Genomic DNA, 24,846 nt, shown 5'->3' with positions numbered 1-24,846 from the left:
TTGTAAATAGGTTTTTACACAAAAGTCGCTTTACACTTTGCACAGCTAGCATAGCTTAGTCCTCTGATAATTTGTTTAAGTTGAGCATGCATGCTATAAAATATCTGCAGGTACATATAGACCACACAGCAGTGCATCATGTCCTTATATGAGCCACGTGCGCAGGAATCGTGCTAGACTCTGCTGACAGCTGGCAACACTCCCATTGCACTGTATCTCTTCAACAAGCAAACCACGACGCTACAGTACGGGACTACAGTATTGCCTAAAATACATTGTCATTAAGGTCTTCCTCAATATTGTCATGCTGTCATATCCCAATCATAGGCTACAGTAGCCAAGCGCCTGCACCGCTAGTCAACGTGACGTCACACTCAGCATGGCGGTCAAGGTGACTCCGTCAATATTTCTTATCAGAAATGAATATTACCTGTATTTAAACTGTTTATTTCTATTGGATATGGACGCTATCTTACCGATGCGGACGCATATATATATATTTTTTTAAGGAACAGAATGGTCATCTTTCAGCATGTTTTTGTGTGCACGTCGGCCTTGGAGAGAGAATTGAGTAAAGTTTACCTTGTTACAGTTTATTTTGTATTGATCTAATGGAAGTTATTCCGCTACTTTTATTGTATAGCACGTTTATTGTGGTGAAGGTCGAGTAGGCGGTTCAGTAATTGAATTGGCAAAGGCGACTATGTTGCTGGTGGCAGGGCTGATATTCAAATGTAGACTACGAGTCCTGTAGCCTACTACTGCTTTTTCAAACATCGAAACTTCGAAGACAAGCAACCGATTGCTGTCACCGCCGTAATTATTTTATTCTATTGTAGCCTATTCAGTGTCGTTGCGTCCTATGGAATTCTCATACTGTCACTGTATTACCACAATCATAAAGGTCTGGATGTAATGACTCTAACTGTATGTTTTAGGTGGAAACAACCGCAAGAGGCGATTCCAATGAACTGAGGACTATATTTCTGAAGGTAAGACTGTCATTCTGAGGACCCAATATTTTTATGGCACTTAAATAGTCATTATTTATATTCTTGGATTCTTTAACTGCAGCCGTTCTTGGATTAATTAAAATAGCATGTATCTTTTAATGTATTGTCTTGAATAATATAAGGTTATAACCTCGATTGTATGGCAAAGCTAGAGTATGGAAAAGCTACATTTGAAAAAGTTTTACGTTATATTATTGCCATCATTTAACTCTCTCTACCTCACACCCCCCCCCCACACACACACACACACACACACACACACACACACACACACAGACACAGACACAGACACAGACACACACACACACACACACACACACACACACACACACACACACACACACACACACACACACACACACACACACACACACACACACACAGAGGGAGAGAGATACACTGAGTGTGCTGCCTTTACTGTTCAATACTACAAGGAAAGGTCACACAAATACTTGGACTAATTCTGGATGCCCTTCACCAAGGAATTTCTCCTTGCCTAACTTATTTTAGGGTGTGACATATGCTTGGATCTTCAGATGTCTGGGAGATTCAAACATACGTTCTTGTGCTTTACAAAGCCACATATAGTAACACGCAGAAGGCTGTTAGGCCATTGTTTGGAGGGTAAACATGCTTCTTGCAACAGACAGCACCAGGGAGGGACTCCTTATTTGACCTAGTACTATTTTAGGACCTCCTTCTTTCTTCATACAACACTGCACTGATTCATTCTGAAAGCACCCCAATTAATATTAGGCATAGCTTTTTTAATATGCACCTCTAATTAATATTAGGCATAGCTGTTTTAATACACACCTGTAGTTAGTAATACACATATCACAGTGAAATAGCTGGTTAATTAATGGATGAAAGGGGGCCAACCTGCCTAATCTGATCAAGAAGCACTTGAGGCTTACTGTGAAGGCAAATTGATAGCAAATTATGTAGTGAATACATGGGTTAATAAATTGGTTGGAATTAATACTTTCACTTAAAACATTAACTCAAGAGTGTGCAGTGAGATGTGGTCTCATGCATTCCTCGTAAAGGTCGCTTTCTCTCTCTTTCACTTTCTCACTCTTTCTTCCTTTCTTTTTCACTCTCTCGCTCTCTTTCACTAGCCTCCCTCCCTCCCTCCCTCCCTCCCTCCCTCCCTCCCTCCCTCCCTCCCTCCCTCCCCCTCCCTCCCTCCCTCCCTCCCTCCCTCCCTCCGTGCTTGGCTGTATACCCAGAGCCTGGCCTTTATGCTGCCAGTTCATGCAGTGCTTGTGTTTCCTGAGCTATCTCTGTTCCAGCTTGTAACCCAAACCTGACTCTAAAACTGACCTTTCATTTTTTAAGGCTAGAATAGAGGTCAGTTTTAGCACCACCAGTGCATGGGGTGCATGTTCTGCAGCAGCCGCAGCGTAGCAGCAACAAAACAAATGTTGCTTTTTTCTTTCCAAGCAGTGTTCATGCATTCATTGCACGTTGTGTGTAAAGTTATACATGGATTTGATTATCACGGTCTGTGTCTTAATTTAGAAATATATATTGGCAGTCCCTTGCAATGCCACAGCTGAAGCCCTAATGTCACACATATCATTATACGCCGCTCCAGTACTTATCTGTTACATTGTACTTACAACATCTCATATTGTGTATGAAATATAGTATACTGCATTGTACTTATCTCCATACATGATTGTGACACTTAACATGGTAGTGGTTTGTGAAGCTTTGTTGCCTTTGATGACTTGATACGCTCCATCTTGTGCAGTGTCGTTGTGGGTAAAAAATAAAAAAATAACGATTTCTATCTATGAAGGTAATAATACAGATTGATACTTTATTGAAGTGTTTTGATAGCAAGTAGCTGAAGGTCTCTATCTGTTTATTCAGTGAACAACTCAAATACATTACTGGAACACAATGAATTGCAAGAAGTAGATTGTTTTGAACGAGGGTCTTTTTGCCTAGCATTGATGTAATGTCTAGAAGCACATAATATGAATCAAAGTATAACCATGGCGACAAAATCAAGATAGAAACACAGACAGGGTGCATCAGGCTGTCTGAACACATACTTTTTGTCAGAAGTAAAGTTACTGTAAGTGTTGTCAGATACAGTAGGTGTTGAGGGAACAGTGATACAACACAAAGATAAAGTGACTCCAGGCATGGAGCTTTCTTTGTAAGAGTATGAATTTTATATTGATTTTTCCGAGCATTTGCGTTTTACACTCATCTGGGTCTTTTGTCTCCCTTCAGCATGCCAGCGTGGTTGAGGACGGGGAGCATTACATGTCCCCCAGGGACTTTGTGCAGAACTTCCTGGGTCTGCACAACCAGCCCGACCACAACCGCAAGACTGTGCAGCTGATCGCTGGAGTAGCCGACACCAGCAAGGATGGGTAAGTCGACTTCCACGACGTCTGAGGTAGATCATTTTCATCATTAGTGACCCTGATATTAGAATGGGTTGAGAGTTTCTACAAGACATCATACAGCGGAAATAGAATTGAGACTGAGACTAGCATTTTTTGATGACAGTTTCACTATCTACAAGAATCCAATGTAACCCTGCGATACACACTGTGGTTCAAAATGTCACATGTACAGATATAGGATCTTAATTTGATCACCCTGTTGCAGGAGAACTTTCCTGCAATTCAGGAAGTGTAAAACTTGTAGTGTAGTTGAGGTTTAAAAAGCCTTTTGAAGTTAATAACTTCCACTTTGAAATTTCAGACCTGATTTTCCCTTATCAAAAATGTATCAACAAAAATGTCCATGAATTATAATCCACTAGAGATGAAACGGTATGAAAATGTCATATCACAATTATAGTGACCAAATGATCACGGTTATTTTTACAACCAAGTCGACGTCTGACGTGTTGTTGTTGAATTTTTACCCCTTTTTCTCCCCAATTTCATGGTATCCAATTGTTTTTAGTAGCTACTAACTTGTCTCATCGCTACAACTCCCGTACGGGCTCGGGAGAGACGAAGGTTGAAAGTCATGCGTCCTCCGATACACCACCCAACCAAGCCGCACTGCTTCTCAACACAGCACGCATCCAACCCGGAAGCCAGCCGCACCAATGTGTCAGAGGAAACACTGTGCACCTGGCAACCTTGGTTAGCGTGCACTGCGCCCGGCCCGCCACAGGAGTCGCTGGTGCGTGATGAGACAAGGATATCCCTACCGGCCAAGCCCTCCCTAACCCGGACTACACTAGGCCAATTGTGTGTCGCCTCACGGACCTCCCGGTCGCGGCCGGTTACGACAGAGCGCGAACCCAGAGTCTCTGATGGCACAGCTGGCGCTACAGTACAGCACCCTTAACCACTGCGCCACCCGGGAGGCCTCTGCCAGATTTTAAATGAACAAAATATGTTGGTTGGGTAACTAAACTACATAACGTGTTATTGTGTGCAATGGGAGAATAGAGTCTGCAGACACACGACCCATACAGCAGCAGAACAACGTGTAGTGTTTTTACAACAGTAGGTGACACTGAAAGCTTCAGTTTACATTATTGACAAGTTATTAGCAAGTTAGACAGACTAACCATGACATTTTTCCCCATTCCGAAGTCCCCACATCATGCATTGAGCTAAAAGTTAACTAACCTTGCATTCGCTATAAAGTAGTGAGTGGGTGGTTGTCACGAAGATGACTCAAGAGATTTGAAGTGCTGCCCCATTTCGCAGCAATTTATTTTTGCATGTTCTGCAGACCGGGTGACCATCTTCGATGAAGTTTCCCTCAGCACTCTTGTAAAACCCAGGATATGACCACACTTCAGATTTGGTCCTTTTCGAAGGCTGACAAATCTCCAGAGCGCTGTCACTGCCTTCCGCCATGTTTTCACACAAAACAAGACCCACGTTGCACGCTGCGCCTGCGTCAGACTGTTGCTAACTTTGGTTGATGCTGGACAGTGCTGGGCAGTGCGGCAACAACATCTCCTCCCCGCTGATCCTCAACACTGGGGCCCCACAAGGGTGCGTTCTGAGCCCTCTCCTGTACTCCCTGTTCACCCACGACTGCGTGGCCACGCACGCCTCCATCTCAATCGTCAAGTTTGCGGACGACACAACAGTGGTAGGCTTGATTACCAACAACGACGAGACGGCCTACAGGGAGGAGGTGAGGGCCCTCGGAGTGTGGTGTCAGGAAAATAACCTCACACTCAACGTCAACAAAACTAAGGAGATGATTGTGGACTTCAGGAAACAGCAGAGGGAACACCCCCCTATCCACATCGATGGAACATTAGGGGAGAGGGTAGCAAGTTTTAAGTTCCTCGGCATACACATCACAGACAAACTGAATTGGTCCACTCACACAGACAGCATCGTGAAGAAGGTGCAGCAGCGCCTCTTCAACCTCAGGAGGCTGAAGAAATTCGGCTTGTCACCAAAAGCACTCACAAACTTCTACAGATGCACAATCGAGAGCATCCTGGCGGGCTGTATCACCGCCTGGTACGGCAACTGCTCCGCCCTCAACCGTAAGGCTCTCCAGAGGGTAGTGAGGTCTGCACAACGCATCACCGGGGGCAAACTACCTGCCCTCCAGGACACCTACACCACCCGATGTTACAGGAAGGCCATATAGATCATCAAGGACATCAACCACCCGAGCCACTGCCTGTTCACTATCATCCAGAAGGCGAGGTCAGTACAGGTGCATCAAAGCTGGGACCGAGAGACTGAAAAACAGCTTCTATCTCAAGGCCATCAGACTGTTAAACAGCCACCACTAACATTGAGTGGCTGCTGCCAACACACTGACACTGACTCAACTCCAGCCACTTTAATAATGGGAATTGATGGGAAATTATGTAAATATATCACTAGCCACTTTAAACAATGCTACCTTATATAATGTTACTTACCCTACATTATTCATCTCATATGCATACGTACATACTGTACTCTATATCATCGACTGCATCCTTATGTAATACATGTATCACTAGCCACTTTAACTATGCCACTTTGTTTACATACTCATCTCATATGTATATACTGTACTCGATACCATCTACTGTATCTTGCCTATGCTGCTCTGTACCATCACTCATTCATATATCCTTATGTATATATTCTTTATCCCCTTACACTGTGTATAAGACAGTAGTTTTGGAATTGTTAGTTAGATTACTTTTTGGTTATTACTGCATTGTCGGAACTAGAAGCACAAGCATTTCGCTACACTCGCATTAACATCTGCTAACCATGTGTATGTGACAAATAAAATTAGATTTGAATTGATTTGACAATATTTACCGTCCGTTTTTCAAACCCGTGGTAACCAAACACGGTGTTAATGATCATTCAAATCTGAAACGGTAATACGGTAATCGTCGTGAATTTCACCGCGTTTTCTTCTCTCGTGAAACCGGTGACCATTTCATCCCTATAATCCACATAATAATTCACATTTCCTGTTACTGCAGGATTATCCTGCTGTAGCAAACTGGCTCAAATGATGATCCTACATCTGTATTGGCATAGACAAGGCCTGGTGAAGAGAAGTCAGTCACAAGGAGAAAGTGGTTAATGACTCATCACAAGGTTGTTCACATGGCCTGAATAACTTGTTTAGCACCCCTGTTTTTTTTTATTAATATCCACTTGATAAGATAAGCGGACATGTTATTTGCATAATGTCAAAGACTGGAGATAGCATCTCGTTTAAATACCACTAAACAGCAAGTTCTTATCTACACCATAGACTGTAGAGCATGTAAGAATCATGGGTGAAATACATTGTTATACAGCGCTTGAAAAGTGGTTGTTTTATCGACTGTTACTTTTTCTCTCTTGTATGTAAATGATACAGGTAGGCTGCAGTTATTTGTGTGCTCAAATTAAGGGTTCCCGGTGTACCTTTGGATTTGCAGAGAAATGTATTTTTTTTTGAGATAGGACTCTTTCTTTCTTGTCCAAACAGACTGATCTCTTTCCAGGAGTTTCTGGCCTTTGAATCGGTTCTGTGTGTCCCGGATGCCCTTTTCATAGTTGCCTTTCAGTTGTTTGACAAGACTGGCACAGGGGACATCTCATTTGGTAGGTACACAGGGTTGTCCGGTGACCTGGTGTGTGGGGATGTCCGTCCTGTTGCATCCCGTCTGTTTCATGTCATAACTAATGGGCACACTTTCCCATTGTGCAAGACCCATTTCTATGCAAGTAGTGGATCACATAAGAGTCATATATCTCATGTATAACTTAGGACCTTGTGCAAAAAAAAGTTGCTGTTTAGCTGTTTTCAGTGTGGAAAATAAATCTAGGTCTCTCGTGTGTGCTTAGTGTGTATTCAGTTCGTGCGCTAATGTGTCTCTCTATACTGGTCTTCTGGAGACTGCGGCTTCTATTCTAGAGGTGTCTTCTAAGAGAAGAATAGTGTCAGCTCTGAGCGAGCTGTGGGTAATACCACCTCATAATAAGTCGCAGGGGGAGTTTACAGGGGGAGAAATCAATCCAGCGTGTCACAAAAACAGGGACAAAAGATTGGTTACAATGGTCATTGTGCAGCACGGGCCCCCATGAAGGCGATAGAAAATGAAGGCAGTGCTCAGAAACAGTGTCCTAGATATGCTTAGAACTCACACAATATGAAGGCGATGGGATTGTCAGCAAGGCCATATTCCCCCTCTGTGCATATCGATTGGATTTGTGGGTTCCCAGAAATGAGATGAGGACATAACACTGTATTTTTGTTGTTGTTTTTAGTTCAATCTCTTGATGTTACTCATCAGTCTTTCATTTGGCAGCCAATGTGCGGGACATCTTCAGCCAGACCACAGTGCACCACCACATCCCCTTCAACTGGGACTGTGAGTTCATCAGGCTCCACTTTGGCAGTGACAGAAAGAAGAATCTCAGCTACTTGGAGTTCACCCAGTTTCTGCAGGTACAGTATAGGCATGGACATTACCAGCCACCATATGAACAGTACAAATACATGTTTTTTGTTGTTGTTGATAACATACATGTTGGAGACAATTCTTCTATCACGGTTTAGGTAGAAACACACCATTATGTAACGTAGTGAAGTTGTAACAAGTATAGGTAATCCCCAAAACAGGGTGGGGTATGTATGTGAGTATTATATGAGCCATAAAACCAGTAGAATGGCTGTGGACGTAGCTGGTTTGGAGGGAAGGTGTTTGTGGGCTCAGATGAAGCTGGGTGGTCTGGGAGTTGGAATGACTTGGCTGTGGTTCCACTACTCTACTGTGTGTAAAGCCTCATAGCAGTTTGCGGTGGATCATGGTTGACTAAGGGTTCCCACCAACCAATCAAGGACTATTGTTTGGGACCCTTTTCCTTCGAATCAACATTTGGTTTAGCTGTTATTTCGCTGCTAATGTTTTGCAACGTTGTTTCCAGCTTACACATTCTTGAATGTGATTCAGCTCAATCTAACGGATTCATAAACAAAACAACATTTTTCTTTAAACAGAATATGTCCTGCCATCTTGTGGAGGTTACATTGTTCCAGTCTAACTGCAATAAAACAAAAAGTAACTGTTTGTGTACATGGGAAATAAATGGTGCCTGCAATGTGGGTCTTATGTGCTACAGTATCCATCTGTAGTGCAGCGTCTTAGTACTGTATAGACGTAGGATCTTAATGTGATCACTCTGTTGTTGCTGAGAATTTTCCTGCATGGCAGGAAATGCAAACCTGTAGTATATTTGAGGTTTAAAAAGGCTTTCTAAAGTTTGTAATTTCCACTTTAAAGTGTCAGACTTGATTTGCCCGAACGAAAAGTGTATCAGCGCCTACAAAAAAAAATGTCAATTTAGTATAATCCACATAATAATTAATATTTCCTGTTGCTGCAGGACTATTTTCCTGCGATAGCAAACTGTCTTGAATTAAGATCCTACATCTGTACCTGCATTTGTAATCCCCAACTCTTACAAGATATGGAGTAAAAGTGTATAATATAGAAAAAAAGTTAGCATTATGCACTGTATTCAGTTATGGCACAATTAGTTATGTATATAGATGAGAGGTATCCGCTACGAGTATGTGATCAGCTTTGACAACAGTACTGACCCTGGGGCAGTGGCCCCCCCTGCTTCCCCTCTGATTGCATGGCTGTCCTATTGAATCATCCCTGTGCTCCTCCTGACACACCTGCCTGTTCTCCTGCACAGGCCTGGGATCAGACTCCGGGGGGACATGGTTTTTATTAGACTCCTGAGAGACAGCGATGATTACAAGAGCCAGGGTCTAACACTGTCACATCTAATGCTTCCACATCCAAAACAGCACCCGACATCATCCAACATAACGTCGTGTTTTTTTCCCAATGTTCCATTTCATCCCAGGTAATCTGATGCGTCTTTGTCACAGGAGCCTGCTCTTTGGATATTTTGTTCAAACGTACACCCTTTCCTCCCATTGTAGGAGCTGCAGTTGGAGCATGCCCGCCAGGCCTTCGCCCAGAAGGATAAGAGCAAGAGCGGTACCATCTCTGCCATGGACTTCAGCGACATCATGGCCACCATCCGCCACCATATGCTCACCCCGTTTGTGGAGGAGAACCTGGTCTCAGTGAGTTAGAGATCGCTGTGGTCTCCCAGTTTCATCATGAGATGATTGTATAGGCACAGCATGCATGAGGAGACCTCAGAGTTCTGTTCCTCTCGCCATAGGCGGCTGGAGGCAGCACTTCCCACATGGTGAGCTTCTCCTACTTCAATGCCTTCAACGCCCTCCTTAACAACATGGAGCTGATCCGCAAGATCTACAGCACACTAGCTGGCACATACAAGGATACCCTCGTCACCAAAGGTACACATGTAGGATCTAAATTTGAGCAAGTTTGCTACCGCAGGAAATAATCCTGCAGCAACAGGAAATGCGAATAATTGTGTGGCTTGTAATTCATGGACATTTTTATAGGGGTTGGTAAATTGAAAGAAAAATAAGTCTTACATTTGTAAGTGGAAATGTCAAACTTCAGAAGCCTTTTTAAACCTCAAAAACACTACAAGTTTTAAGTGTTCTGCTTTGCAGGGAGGTTCCCCTGCGACAGGTTTGATCAAATTAAGATTCTACGTCTGTAGCCTACTCCTGCTCATGCCTAATTTGAGGAAATGGGATTTCTGACATGAACTGGGGCTGTGCAGTACCATCATGGGTGTTTCACCTCTCTTGACAGAATGGTGTCGGGAAACACAAGATCATTTCCCCCTTAGCTCTTTAAGTAAATAAGGTAAATGAACACTGTAATATGATGTGCCATGAGTTTAGTCTGTTCCCTTAGATCTGTGGTGTTGATAGTTGACCCTGTTCTGATAGTTATCTATGTTACATTTGCCCTTTCACCTTTGTCGTGTACTGCTGATGTGATTGGATACCCTTGCAGCAGGTCTACCCACCCACTGTATCTCTACATCCCTGGTCTTAACAAGTGACCCCTTGCCTGGTTTCTCTTACATCCTCTGTTCTGTATTGTTCCACAGAAGAGTTTGTTAGTGCTGCCAACAAGTTTGGTCAGATCAATCCAATGGAGATTGACATCCTGTACCAGCTCTCTGGCCTCCACGCTCATTCTGGGTAAGGCTTAAAACTCTCTCCAGTCTCAGTTACACATCACAGCTGCTTGGTACTTTTTACTCACATGCATACAACATGGCCTTTGCGCTGCCAAATATTGAATTACTGTCCTCCACATGAATTCAATATATTTATCACATTTATTTTTAAATAGCTTTTTTCTGATGAATTTGTGAATGAAAAAAAAAAAGTTACATCTAATATTTATTGGATGTAAATGTGTAAGTTATTGCCATTCAGTTTTACAACTGTGGCTCCACCAGTTGATTTACAAGAGAAACGTAAGCATGGATACAGACTTTACGATGCGTTGGGCCAGTGGGGAATATCTGTGTATCGCTGGCATTAAGACAGCTTTGTTTACTGCTTAAGTTGTGGGCATATATCCAGCTTTTGTTTGTCTGTTGTGTATACAAAAGCATATTAAAAGCTGCAATAACCTCAAGTTATGAGGCCGTAAAATGTCTGTGGAAAATCTTGCATCACCTCCGGGTTGGTTTTCCTGGCGTAAAGTTGTGATTCTCCCCTGCTGTTCTGAAGAAAGCTCAACTTGGCCGACATCGAGAGGATAGCACCGTTGGAGGAGGGCGCACTCCCATACCACCTGGCTGAGATCCAAAGACAGGTACCCTGCCCGACTGACTGTCCGCACGGAGTTTACCTGCTTCCTTTTATCTACTGCATACCTTCTCCTCCCACTTCTCATTAGGGAGCAACGAAAGGGAGTGTTTGATGATGGAATTAGCCGAGTGCTGATGTTTTCTCTTTCTTTGTGAATGTGCATTACGGACACCTAGGATAAAAGCCCCCCCCCCCCATTATAGGTACAAAAGAGGAATGGATTGTTGCAATGTTCCCTTTTTCTAAAAGCCTGTCCCATTTTATTCCATGTGGACATATACATCAGACGCTATCACATATCTGGGAAGCTTTTATCAGGATGGCTTTCCAGGGGTCTGCTGGTGTATGAAGCCTCTGGCTAAGTCGGTTAAGAGTAGGACGCTAGGAGCACAGTGAGAGTGCTGGAGAGATGTGGCTCCTGGAGGCGGGGAAAGTTCCTATCTTTACAGACGACACAGTTCTGTAAATCAGACTGTGGTCAGGCCTTTGGTCCACTCACGCTCCGGGACTTCTGCTCAGAGGTCTGGAATGTGTTTTTTTTGGGGGGGGGGGGAGACAAGAACATGTTGGCGTTCTCAGGTCTTGGCCCTTTGTGGAAGTAGGGTAGTTGCTTAAACCCTTTGATCAAGGCCTCGGCCTCATTAGCATGCGGCCTTCAGTGAAAGCAGCTGGGGAGGTGGATGGTCCTGATCTGGGAGATGTTGCTCACTGCCCCAAGGAGGGCAGACACACTCCAACTGTTACTTAAAACGGTGTAATAATGAATGTAGATACATATCTTTACACGGGAAGGGCTTGCGAGATTAACCCGTTACACAGCACCACAGAGAAAATAAGGGGGCTCCACTTTCAACATCAAGGACAAAACCAGAGGTCAGGCAGATAACTCAAAATCATGCTTAGTTGGAAAAAAATTGACTGAGCTTGAAGCCTCCAACCTCTCACTAGCTTCACCGTAATCAATGGCTAGTTCTGGAAAGTTCTCCTACACAGCCATGTACTGTATCCGTAGCCAGAGTGTCTATGCAGTGACATACAATACTGGCTTATGAATAAGACTTATACCACGACGAGATGTCTACATTCCATAGCTTCCCTCCTCTGTTGAGTGGTCCATAACATTTCTCTTTCCACAATGTATCTGGTTCACTACAGTTTAATAGAAGTCGATTCATTCCTGGTGTCCTGATCCCCCGTCTTTTCTCCCTCCACAGCAAGCTCACGGGGATCCACATCGGTCTGTCCTGCTTCAGGCTGCAGAGTCTGCTTACAGGTTCGGTCTGGGCGCACTCGCTGGAGGTGAGTGACATGTCTGCGGAAGAGCCCCCGGCCCACTGAGGGGTAACCCAAGCCGGTCAGACTGGCGCACTGAGTCCCTGGGGCCGGGTCAGCCCATTGTGCTGCAGGGAGAGGTGCTCTGATCTGAGGCTCCCGCATTGTGCTGCTGTGCCACTGGCGGCTCCAGGCTGTCTTTGGAGCCGGAGCTTTGGAATGACACAAATCTTCCGGAACCGCTCTGGAATCTCCGTCTAATTACACTGGGAGGAACTGATACAAGGAACCTCTGACATGACAGCCATTGAGATAGAGAGAAAGAGAAAGAGAGAGAGAGAGAGAGAGAGAGAGAGAGAGAGAGAGAGAGAGAGAGAGAGAGAGAGAGAGAGAGAGAGAGAGAGAGAGAGAGAGAGAGAGAGAAAGAGAGAGAGTGTGTGTGCAACCAACATGCAACTTCCTAAGACTCTATGTCTGTGTGGGCTGTGGGTCTCTGAACCAGCAGCCGAGGAAGGTGATCAGCACTGAATGATCATTGGGCAGTTGAGGGAAAATGGTGCATCTCCATGGCGATGATGAGACCTTTCTCAACCTCTCCTGCTGACGAAGGGTGTCAGCTCTCTGCATGCTTGAGAGCCCGAGTCATTACAAGGCCTTTGATGTCAGAGACAAGACATGACAAGCCGCTGTGGCTAAGAGCTGCATTTAGGACAACCTGCTGCATGGCTTCCTCCTCAGTCAGTAGACACAATTTACACAACGGCTCTCCCACAGACTCCATAGTAAATACTCTGTCTGGGCCTAATGACTGTTTTTCTTGTTTATATGCCCACAGCAAAACAATAAAACACCAATCTTTAGCCATACTATACTAATCAATCTTTAGTACCTAAAAACTGTCTGCTAAATAGTTAAAATAATGATACAGATATTTGCTGTGAATATATGAACATCATAGAACATTATCACCAAGAAGAGTATGTTAATGGTGTGAATACAGTATGTTAATGGTGTGAATAGAGCATGTTGATGGTGTGAATACAGTATGTTGATGGTGTGTATACAGTATGTTAATGGTGTGAATAGAGCATGTTGATGGTGTGAATACAGTATGTTGATGGTGTGTATACAGTATGTTGATGGTGTGTATACAGTATGTTGATGGTGTGTATACAGTATGTTGATGGTGTGTATACAGTTTGTTGATGGTGTGAATACAGTATGTTGATGGTGTGTATACAGTATGTTGATGGTGTGAATACAGTATGTTGATGGTGTGTATACAGTATGTTGATGGTGTGTATACAGTATGTTGATGATGTGTATACAGTTTGTTGATGGTGTGAATACAGTATGTTGATGGTGTGTATACAGTATGTTGATGGTGTGTATACAGTTTGTTGATGGTGTGAATACAGTATGTTGATGGTGTGTATACAGTTTGTTAATGGTGTGAATAGAGCATGTTGATGGTGTGAATACAGTATGTTGATGGTGTGAATACAGTATGTTGATGGTGTGTATACAGTATGTTGATGGTGTGTATACAGTATGTTGATGGTGTGTATACAGTATGTTGATGGTGTGTATACAGTATGTTGATGGTGTGTATACAGTTTGTTGATGGTGTGAATACAGTATGTTGATGGTGTGTATACAGTATGTTGATGGTGTGTATACAGTTTGTTGATGGTGTGTATACAGTTTGTTGATGGTGTGTGATTTGCAGCCACGGGTGCGACGGCTGTGTACCCCATTGACCTGGTGAAGACCCGTATGCAGAACCAGCGCTCCACCAGCTCCTTCGTAGGAGAGCTCATGTACAAGAACAGCTTCGACTGTGCCAAGAAAGTGCTCCGATATGAGGGATTCTTTGGATTCTACAGAGGTATAAACTGAAGCCTGGTGAATGTGTTTCTATGATGTCATTCTAGATATAGTCATCGGGTCCTCCAAAACAAGTTATGTTGTTCTGCCAGTATCATCATCATCATCTGCATGGTTTGCATAGCAGCAGAAACATTTGCCTTCATGTTCTAAATTCACCAATTCCAAAGAGGGCCACAGTGTCATTACCTAGCTAGCTGAAAGCGTCCCAGAGTAAAAACGCAACTAGAATTCATGTAGTACTGTCAGATCCATGTTTTCCAGTGTAGTGATAACGGTGCTGAAGGTTTGTGAAATGTAACACTCCCACTGTGAGAGGGCTCTCAGACGAAGGAAGTCAAGACTGCCATCTACTGCTGCCTCCGCCACTGCAGCTCTTTGTTTGTCCTCGCTGCTCTGTCCTCCTTCCTCCCTCTTTATCTTTCTACACCGATGAGAGGAGGATTGACCGAGAGACAGACACGCTTGACGGTTTTCTGGCTGCGTACCATGAGCAGTCACTCACTAGCTCCTTCAGAAGTTTTATCTGGCTCACTGAAGGACGGACGGTGAAACAGTATGGTGGTTATCAAGCGCTATAGCACTGCCCCCCACACCACCACCACCACCACGGCCACACAGCTCTCTCTGTTCCACACCACACTGGGATCAGGCCACAACAATGCTGATCCCATATAACTGCCAGTGTCATATTTGATATTTTTGTTAATTTGAACGGGAGGCATTATCGTTTGCTGCATCAGATGCATCAGCTGTACCTGGAGATATTGATTGTTTATTTTACCCAGACAAGAACCATGCTGATGTCATTGTAGGGACTGTCAATGGAATTATTTCCAGTCAGTGTCTTCCTCTGTCAGGTAATCTAAACGGACTCCATCCATGAATACTGTTTTTGCAGGTCTCGTACCACAGCTTATCGGTGTTGCCCCGGAGAAAGCGATCAAACTCACGGCAAGTCATTACAATCATTTCCCTTAGTGCCTTCACTTTCATTGCACAGTAAGGAAACGTTGGGTGTCAATCATGAATACCATCGCACAAAACAATACAATACGTCTTGCAAAAATCCAAGAGGTGACCAGATGTACTCATTGTCATTCTCCTTGGAGCATTTGTTTCTTCGTAAGTGCGCCTTGTGCTTGTCTGATTCTCTTCTCGTCTTACAGATGAATGACTTTGTAAGAGACAAATTCACCACAGAGGATAACACCATTCCCCTGTTTGCAGAAGTCCTGGCTGGGGCCACTGTAAGTATTGGCGCGAGGATGTCTTCCTATAGACAGTCTGTCCATACAGAGTGAGGGCTGAAAATACTCTCGTGCTTCATGCAAAAGCGAAGGGAAAGCCTTGGCAGCGGCTTCATTGACTCGCATAAATCTAATTGACCTTGAATGTGGGGTAAGTGGAACAAGATTTTTGTTGAAACTCAAACATTCTGTAAAATGTTCTCTTTCAGTTTTATGAACATTTGCATCTCATGGGTGTACATTTTGAATTCCAGACATTGGAGCCAAGAACGGGGGAAATTGTTGTGGTTTTCAAACTCCCTTCAAATTCAAGGTTTAGCTTAATTCTTTCTGACTGATCTGAAGCTACAATTATAAGCTTTTCCTTCTCAATTTGAATTATGGATATTGAGTTATTGTATATAAATGTAATCTCTAATTCAAGCTTCCCGCCAGTGTATTGACATCCTAAATAAGCAGGGGGGACTGAATAGAAAGGTGCTCTTTGGTCTCTGAACCCTATAATTGGGCACAATTTGAGAAATGATGCCTGTGAACGGACTATTTTTACCCCAGCGTGCTAATTAGGCACACTAACGTTTGGTGAGCGCATTGGTTAAGAAGCGCGCAATTCCCTCGGCCTACCTCTCTGCTAAATGAGTCCAAGTGAAACGAAACAGACAGGGCGGGTAGGAGAGCCTGCAGGTTGCCTACGGAGGGCAGGGTCTGTGGGGTTATGACCCCTGTCAGCCTGTAATTGGAGGAAGAAGGGCTGGAGGGCCATGGGATGGAGCTGGTTCTACCTCACTGTGATTGAGTTTGACAGGACTGCACATACCTGAGGCCTGATCTGCCATGGGCCCATAGGTCCACACACCATACAAGTACAACAACTAGCCTAGCATGCACCCTATAGCTTTTTTTTGACAGGACTCCACCCTGCAATATTGTCTTCCCTAATGTATTATATAAGCATTGATATTCATGTTTGTGAGCTTTTCCCCATAGTATTAATCTCTTCGTCTGATGAACCTGGTCTTTATGTAAAGTGGTTTTGCGTTGTAGTGCTGGGGTCTTCAACCTTTTCTTGCCCTGGGACCCCACCATATGTTACCAAAAAAAAGTAATCACATAGCTTGTCTTATCATTAGGTGAGTGATATTGGCAAGGAGAAGAATCAACATTTTAAAATTAATAGATTTGGTAGACAGTTTCATTATTTTGACCTCCCCACATTATAATTGGAAGAGGACGTGTAAACTCGAACTCTAATATACTAGCTAGAAAGGTAACTCCAAATATATTTTTGGTAAAAGAGCATCTGTTTAGCTGGTTAGCCATGTGTTGGCAAAAAAATGAATGGCCAAGTCAAGAAAGCTTAGCAGTAGCCAGCAGCCAGCAAAACTTGCCACACTAGTAGCCTATTTGTGAGTGTTTTTTCATACTCCGGTGAGTGTAATTTGCTGAATATTAGGAGTAGAGAAAAAGTTCACATCATTACAAAGAAGATCCTGCATTCTTCTCTTTTTTACTGTAGGTGTGTAAAAAGAGAAAAAAAATGTGTTCTGTTGTTGCTAGCGATATTCATAAAAACATTCACAGACCCCCTGCAGTACTTAGTGGTCCCCGGACCCCTGGTTGAATAACCCCGTTGTAAAGGGGCAAATGTTCTGCTAGTTTTTTTAGATGGACTGTAATGTTATCCTGACTGACTGAAATAATAAGTGTAGAATATAAGGGAGATAGCGACAGAGGGATGAATGCATAAATCTTCAGAGTAGCGGATATTCCCCTTCCACTTTGAAAATGACTAAACGTGCCTGAGCGTTTTTTTTAGGACAGCGTTCGGATGTTTACAGATAGGAGCCCTGCCCTCTGTGTCACCAGGCTTCCAGGGGCCTGATTAGATTTGGAGAAGGTGATAAATGTGCCTGAGTCAGAGGGGCTGTGCCCTGGGGCGTCCCTGCCTTGGCCCTGAGCAGAGCAGGGTGAGTCAGCGCTCTCCCCTGGGAGTGGGGGTGAATTGGGGAAGTGTGCGGGGCGAGGCCCTCTACAGGAGGTGCCTGGGGGAAGAGGGAAGGGGCAGAGGGCTGGTGCCGGGGTCAGGGCCTTCCAGCCTTGAGCCGGGCGTCTCCTCACACCACGCCTGTCTTTCCCTTATCCCACCGCTTCCTCGCTCAATGCCTGCTTGTTTCCCCTGCTCCCATCAAGGCCACTTTCTGACAGCGCAACATTGGCTTTAGAAAAGAGTGTCTTTTGTGTTTAAGTTTACGAAGCTAATTTGAAAATGCTTATTGGGGTGAAATACTAAGGCACCATAACTCATTATCATCCTCACCATGGGCTGACCCCTTAATCATAGGACACAAGTTAAAAAATAAATAAAAGGGTTGAATTACTATAAGTGAGTACTTTCATTTGACAATTTAAGTTTAGCATTGTAAATCTAGATTTATTTGTGAGATGGAAAGTGAGTAAGACAGAAATAGTGTATTCAAGTGGTTCGACGGATTGAGACCCAAGATCTTATAACATTGCTGTTACTGGTGCTCTGTGACATGTACTATTGCTTCTCACCCTTAACCTGGGTTGTCCTGCAGGCCGGAGGCTCCCAGGTGATCTTCACCAACCCTCTGGAGATAGTCAAGATCCGTCTCCAGGTGGCCGGAGAGATCACCACGTCCCGCAGGGTCGGTGCCCTGACCGTGGTCAGGGACCTGGGCCTCTTTGGCCTTTACAAGGTGGGTAAAGACCTCCACATCGCAGCGCCACTCACACGTCACCTCTTAAAACCTCTGTTACAGCCTAACTCAACCACCTCTGCATGATGTCACCCCAAAGGGCAGCTTATGCTGCTGGGATGTTGAACAATACAAACTGTATGACTGTGTAACAATGCAGATATTGCATTTTACACAAGTTATATGAGAGTTCTGGTGAGCAGGCACAGTATGCAGTAGGATGACTAGTTAGATTCCCTACTGACTATTACAATCATATTATGTATTTCCAAAACAGTGTTTAACATGCAGAGACCACGGCTGCCAACAACCAACAGAAAATTAGGGGGGGTTTATGCTTTGCCACTATTCCTTTCCAAGTTCTTGTGGTTTTACTTACATCTCCAGTAATGTGTTCATGGTCCATATTTTAATGAGAAGCAGACAATATGGAGCTTGTTAAAAAGAGACTGACTTCCTCCCTGTGGATGGGCCCAGTAGACCACGGGTCCATGTTAATGCCGTCACGGTGTGTGTCTGAGAGACTGTGTGCTGGGCCTGGGAGGGAGCTCCCTGGGGGGCCCCGCGGGAAACCACGGGGGAGCAGCGCTGCCTGGGGGCCTTCTGGCTTCTTCTGTGACCCACCGCACCGCCAGGCTCCTCTGTGGGTCGGCTGAGGCTCACAGCCAGCCAACAATAATCCACTGGAGCTCCCAGGCCAGATGATCCCGTAGCCACAGCGGCCGCCTCAACCACTGCAATTACCCTCGACACCACCAGGGTCAAACATATTGGAAAATATGAATTACAGTAGAATATTCAGTACAGTAGTCTGAACCTGGACTAAAGAGACCAGATGTCGACACTACTTAACTCATTTGATGTTGATGATTCCACATTAACATTGTGCAATATACTGTACTGTATTTTCAGTAAAGAATCTCTTTCTAGAGCACTCAAAGCGTTATCGTGGGAAAATATCTTATAGAGATCCAGGCAGGTCTAAATGCATTTTACATTTCATGTAACATGAAAATGCGATGTTAGTTATTTTGGGATACAGGTAATAAATCCTTTGCGTTTGTGTGTCCTAGGGAGCAAAAGCCTGTTTTCTGCGTGACATCCCATTCTCTGCCATCTACTTCCCGGTGTACGCCCACACCAAGGCTGAGTTTGCAGACGAACAGGGCAGAATTGGGCCTTTGCAGCTGCTCACTGCTGGTGCCATAGCAGGTAGCTAGCACTAACAGCCACAGCTAGAAACCTCACCATCTCAACCTATAGACATAGCATCGACACTAGCCCCGAAGAAATGCTTCAAATCAATTAAGAATTTGTAATGATATACCGTATATTCAATATAATTGTAATCTACTTTCTAGAACAGTAAATGACTGGATATTCTGTTCCTTTTCTATTTTAAACCTGCCAATGTACTGCACTGCTTGACGTCAGTGGTGATACTATTCCTGCATAGGGAGAGTGCCTCATTATGTGGGTTGTGCAACACCTCCTAAGGTATACCTGCTGCCTCCCTGGTGACCCCTGCCGATGTCGTCAAGACCAGGCTTCAGGTGGCGGCCCGCGCAGGCCAGACCACATACAACGGAGTCATAGACTGCTTTGGGAAGATCATTGCTGAGGAGGGCTTCAGGGCCCTGTGGAAGGGAGCTGGAGGTAGGAACAGACTCCTCAAATGAGCGGTTTTATGACTGGGAAATTAGGCACTCTGTGGCTCCCATAATTGCTCTAAGATACCAGAGTAAATGGGAAATCCCACATTGTAATTTGAACCTCTCTCCCACCAGCCCGTGTCTGCAGGTCCTCGCCACAGTTTGGTGTAACCTTGGTGACTTATGAACTCTTGCAGAGATGGTTCTACATTGACTTCGGAGGACAGTGAGTATTTCTGCTTGGTTCACCTTTAGTGAACTGAAGTACACTTACAAGGATGTCTGGCATTGTATGTGAATTATCCTTCCCAAATCTTCTCCCCCCCAGTCGCCCCACGGGCTCCGAGCCAACTCCTAAGTCGAGGATCTCCGACCTTCCCCCTGTAAGTGCCGACCACGTAGGAGGCTACCGTCTGGCTGCTGCCACGTTCGCTGGCGTGGAGAATAAGTTTGGTCTACACCTGCCCAAGTTCAAGTCTTCTGGTGCGTTGTCTGTTAGCCAAGCCCCAGCAGTGCCCAAAAAGGAGCCTACAGCTTCATAGGCTGTCTTTCCCTCTCAACACTTTACTGCTAAATGGCTGCAACTCTTGAGTAGGGAGTCTTACATTTCTTTGTCCCATCATCCCTTCCAAAATGGTTTAAAAAAGTGGCACCTCTTCTTCATTCATGGGCATCTGAAACACTCTCTTTGAATGCTGCATGAACAGTGCTTCCTTGGTTTGTCTTTGAATAGCTGTTCCTGTACATATTGTACATCTCAGCAGAGAGACATTATAGCATTGAAAAGGAGTGATGTTACCATGTTTCTTGAAGCGAGGCTTTGGTGAGGATGTCTCTGAAATGTGATTGACGAGACTTGAAAGGACATATGTTGTTTTTTTCTCAAAAGTATTTATTTTAAAATCATGACCAGGGTCTTGGGAAATAATTGTAATGTAATTTATTTTATTTTGTTGAAATAAATCATCAACGGATTCATTTTAATTGTGTGAAAAGTACATTCTGAGATTCATGACACGATATGTGGAAGATGCTCTCTGGGTCACACAAAGGGAAGCCCTTCTTCGACACTACATACAGGCAGTATAGATACTGAATCCATACCGCAGATATCAAGCAAATTTCCAATACAGCATTATATCCTGAGGTATTCTACAGATTCTGATATCTTAAGTGTCACATTTTGTTGAAGAGCAATAGTCATGTACAAAGACATTCAGAAGAAAGGTGGTAACATTTTGGGATGTATTACAAAACAAGTGGACATTTGGCGCATCTAGGTTAAAGGAACATAGAAAAACACTGTCTAACAGTATAATGACACCACCACATTCCTGTGAGCAGTAATGATGTGATAGATCTAGTCTACTACAGTTGAAGTGGACATGGGCATTGAAGCAGAGTGAACAACAAATATCAGTCATGATGACAGCAAACATGCTCAGGGTTGTGTAACCACAAACAACTAGAGTGGGCCAGTGAAACTGAACCTGCAGCTAAACCCACAACACTACCATATGGAGTTGACACGGCGCCTTTAAGGCATGATAGATCTAGAGTTCAACTGATTTGTATTGCAGAGTAAGACGATGGCTTTGTTTCTCGTCGTGTCTGAGGTTGATAGATAGCCCTGTTAGTTATCCCATCAGATTGTTGTGCTTAACCAGCCAAAGGAGAAGTTAAGTATGTGTATTAAATCAGAGTACATTTCCAAAGAAAGGATGTCCACATGCCTAAACACTGTTGATATTTGCTTTTGCTTTTTCTCCAATCAAAACGGGGCTGACATTATGAAGCCTGCCGCTGGTCCCTAGACTGGCGTTTTCATGGTCGATCAAGCAGAGAGGCGCTGAGCGGCAAGCTCCTCGGCGTCATCCCGGTTCTCGTTGATCTCCGCCAGGGTTCGGACAAAACGGGTCCACTCGTCGTTGCGTGGAACAGCGATTTGCTGGGGGGGGGGGGGGGGGGGGTAAAAATATTGATATGGGTGGAAATACTAACACATATTGTTGATGCTGGGACACTCAGGGGGAAGGGGATCACTGGCAATCTTCCAACTGTCACAGAGACTTGACCCGTCAGTGGCAGAAATCAGGGGGAGGGGGGGCTGCTCTCTATCTGCAGCTCACCACTCACTGACCTGACTGGCACAGAAACTCAGACCCTCAGGAGACATCTCCATTCAGATAGCTAGCCTCTGACAAGACAATGGCTTAATTGTTGCCCGAAGAAATGGAGCATAAACTATTACCAGAACCCCTTCACCTCCACTAGAGAAAAAACACGAATAACCCTGTTGAACCTCTCAAAGAAGTGCCTTTCTTTTTTTCAATACTTTATTAATATTAAGTACTTATTTGTATTATTCTGCCTGAAATGGAGTACCTTTACAAACCTTTTTAGATTTAGCTTATATCTCAATTCTGGATAAAATGTCTGAATGCAACACACCTAGAGCTTACCCTTACCAAAACATATGAAAAATGCCATGTGTTTTAAATGGCACAGTAAAGGCTATTAACCCACTCACCTCTCCAACATCATAGACCAGGATCTGTCCATCAGAGTCTCCCACGGCTATCTCTTTGCCAGAGTGGGCCCAGCGCACGCGGTTCAGGGCTGGGTTCCCCTCCACTGTCGTACTGGCTGTAGGAACCTGCAAAAAAGAAGAAATAAAAAACTTTTGTTGTCAACACCAATACTGATTCACTGACATCTGTGACACTATGGGCTGGTTTCCCAGACACAGATCAAGTCTAGTCCTAGACTAAAAAACATTCTCAATGAAGAATCTGTGTCCGGGACCCCCCTCTATAGATGCTGCAACACTTGTAAAAAAAAGAGAGGGGGGGGGGGGCATGCGAAAGAGTGCCAGGTAAAGTTACCTCTGTGTCGTTGTTGAGGTTCCACAGATCAAGATGGCCCACTCCATCCACACACGCAAACAGAGCCGGGTGAGTGGGGGACCACATGACGTCATAGACGTAATCAGAGTTGTCCTCGAACGAGTACAGTGGCTTGTTGTTCTGGAAGAGAGAAAACGGAGGCGGCGCGTGAAAACACACATCCACTCTGACCTGACCCGGGCGCAATACGAATATCTGGATTAAAGCTAAAACAGAGACGCACACGGATCTTTGTGGGGCTCATGGAGTCCGAATTCAACCACATATGTACTGAGTGTACAAACAAAAATTAAGAACACCTTCCTAATATTGAGTTGCACGCAACCCCCCACCCCCCCCTTGCTCTCAGAACAGCCTCAATTCGTCGGGGATTGGACTCTACAAGGTGTCGAAAGCGTTCCACAGGGATGCTGGCCCATGTTGACTCCAATGCTTCCCACAGTTGTGGCGAATGTCTATTTCACCAGTCATGTTGGCTATAGTAAAATAAAGGCTGCAGTAGCTGTTTCCAAGTATTTCTGCAGTTTTGTTTCAAAGCTGGTAAATTAATCGCACAAAGTCAAAGAACTACAAATCCTATATAGTCTATCACACCTCACCCTGCAACACTGCCTAGCTGGGGGGGGCTGTGCTCACATGAAAGATTCATTTTTCGAAGGCATAAAAGTTGGCCTAATTTAGTTTAAATGAAAGTCTACTGAAGTGAGACAGTCCTTGTGTTTATTGGCTATTTACATTGTTTTGTTCACAAGCTGGGTTGTTTTTCTATGTTTGAGTTTCAACTGCTAGGGAAGAGAACACAACGCTGCTACTGAGTCAGACTCAATCTTACAGGCACAAACATGACTAGAGTCGCATTACCACATAACCTCCCGCCCTTGAAGGGGCAGGTTTTTTGTCTCATCTTTGATATTTTGGTTAACTCCGGTCACAAAAAATGAAATGAAACAATATACCACATTACTTCTTACCAGAGTTGTAGACTCGAGTCTGACTCGAGTAAAAAATGTGATGACTTGAGACTCGACTTGATTGAAAAGCAAATAACTTGACACTTGACTTGGACCCTCAAGACTTGGGCCTAGACTTTGACTTGAGACTGATGTCTGGCCAGGTTTGGTAATGTTTTGTCACTCATTTTGTGGAATTACTCTACACGCAGCCAGACACAGTATAACCGCAGCATTGACCGTGCAAAAAAATAAAAAGCTGTAACAGATTGGCTAGTGAAAAGCACACGAGACACTCCGATTGGACCAGCAAACTGTCAATCAACACAGGTCGGTGAGCTAGCGAACAGATTGCTGATTTGTTTGTTCAGCTATAGGATCAGGTGCAGTGCAAACATCAAATTTTAGGGAGAGAATTGCCATATTAAATAAATATGGAGCTCCAAAAATATTAACTGTTTACTTTGCAAGCTCACCAGCAATAGGGCAACAATTACTAGTATCGGCCTACTGTTTTTTTTGGTATGTAAACAACTGCTTGAAATGTATCATTTAATTATAAAGCTTGCATTTGGAATGTTGTTGTTAAAATTAAGTATTACTGTGGCGAAGACACACCATACGAGTGGAGAGTGCCTTTTTTCTCCGCTTATTGAAAATGTTTGCTGTTGCTTTCACACGTTTAAATGCAGGCCCTATTTGGTAAATCTATTCCATCTAATACAATAATTACTAGCGTTTCATCATTCCATCCCCATACCATTTATTGCAACATGTAGAAATTTCTGTTTCATGTTTGATAGGACATCGATACATTTTCATTTTATAGCCCACCATTTCTTACCTTGCTCTGAGTGGGCGCAAAGTTTATAGTGCACATGAACGTTCGCAAGACTCATGAGGTAGAAGTTCTGTTTATTTAATTCAATGTATGGTTTCCTTTGTTCATATTTGCCTTTCCGGAGTTCCGTGCGTCTGTTGCCGCATTCAAAGCAACTG

At 44.1% G+C, this 24,846-nt stretch overlaps 2 protein-coding genes across 4 annotated transcripts in view; one reads left to right on the top strand and one right to left on the bottom strand.

The window, feature by feature from the left end:
* The first annotated feature begins 286 nt into the window (after window positions 1-286).
* On the top strand, window positions 287-20,975 carry LOC124043110 (calcium-binding mitochondrial carrier protein Aralar1-like). The gene is made up of 18 exons (XM_046361280.1): window positions 287-391; window positions 939-992; window positions 3,264-3,406; window positions 6,963-7,078; window positions 7,786-7,925; window positions 9,435-9,581; window positions 9,683-9,821; window positions 10,496-10,589; window positions 11,130-11,214; window positions 12,425-12,509; window positions 14,212-14,370; window positions 15,271-15,323; window positions 15,539-15,619; window positions 18,199-18,339; window positions 19,413-19,551; window positions 19,837-19,995; window positions 20,127-20,217; window positions 20,320-20,975. The coding sequence occupies exons 1-18, from the start codon at window positions 380-382 to the stop codon at window positions 20,531-20,533; spliced, it is 2,052 nt and encodes a 683-aa protein (XP_046217236.1). The 5' UTR covers window positions 287-379; the 3' UTR covers window positions 20,534-20,975.
* LOC124043112 (dynein, cytoplasmic 1, intermediate chain 2a) overlaps window positions 20,863-24,846 on the bottom strand; it is a 21,914-nt gene continuing 17,930 nt past the window's right edge. For all 3 annotated transcript variants that reach the window (XM_046361296.1, XM_046361318.1, XM_046361307.1), the window contains 3 exons: window positions 22,877-23,017; window positions 22,522-22,647; window positions 20,863-21,939 (listed from right to left, as the gene is read on the bottom strand). In XM_046361296.1, coding sequence (XP_046217252.1) covers window positions 21,826-21,939; window positions 22,522-22,647; window positions 22,877-23,017 — 381 coding nt within the window. In that variant the 3' untranslated portion in view covers window positions 20,863-21,825. The remainder of the gene's footprint in view (window positions 21,940-22,521; window positions 22,648-22,876; window positions 23,018-24,846) is intronic.

The sequence above is a fragment of the Oncorhynchus gorbuscha genome, linkage group LG01 (genome assembly GCF_021184085.1).
Source record: "Oncorhynchus gorbuscha isolate QuinsamMale2020 ecotype Even-year linkage group LG01, OgorEven_v1.0, whole genome shotgun sequence".
Taxonomy (NCBI): Eukaryota; Metazoa; Chordata; class Actinopteri; order Salmoniformes; family Salmonidae; genus Oncorhynchus; species Oncorhynchus gorbuscha.
This window is presented reverse-complemented; position numbering and strand designations above follow the sequence as displayed.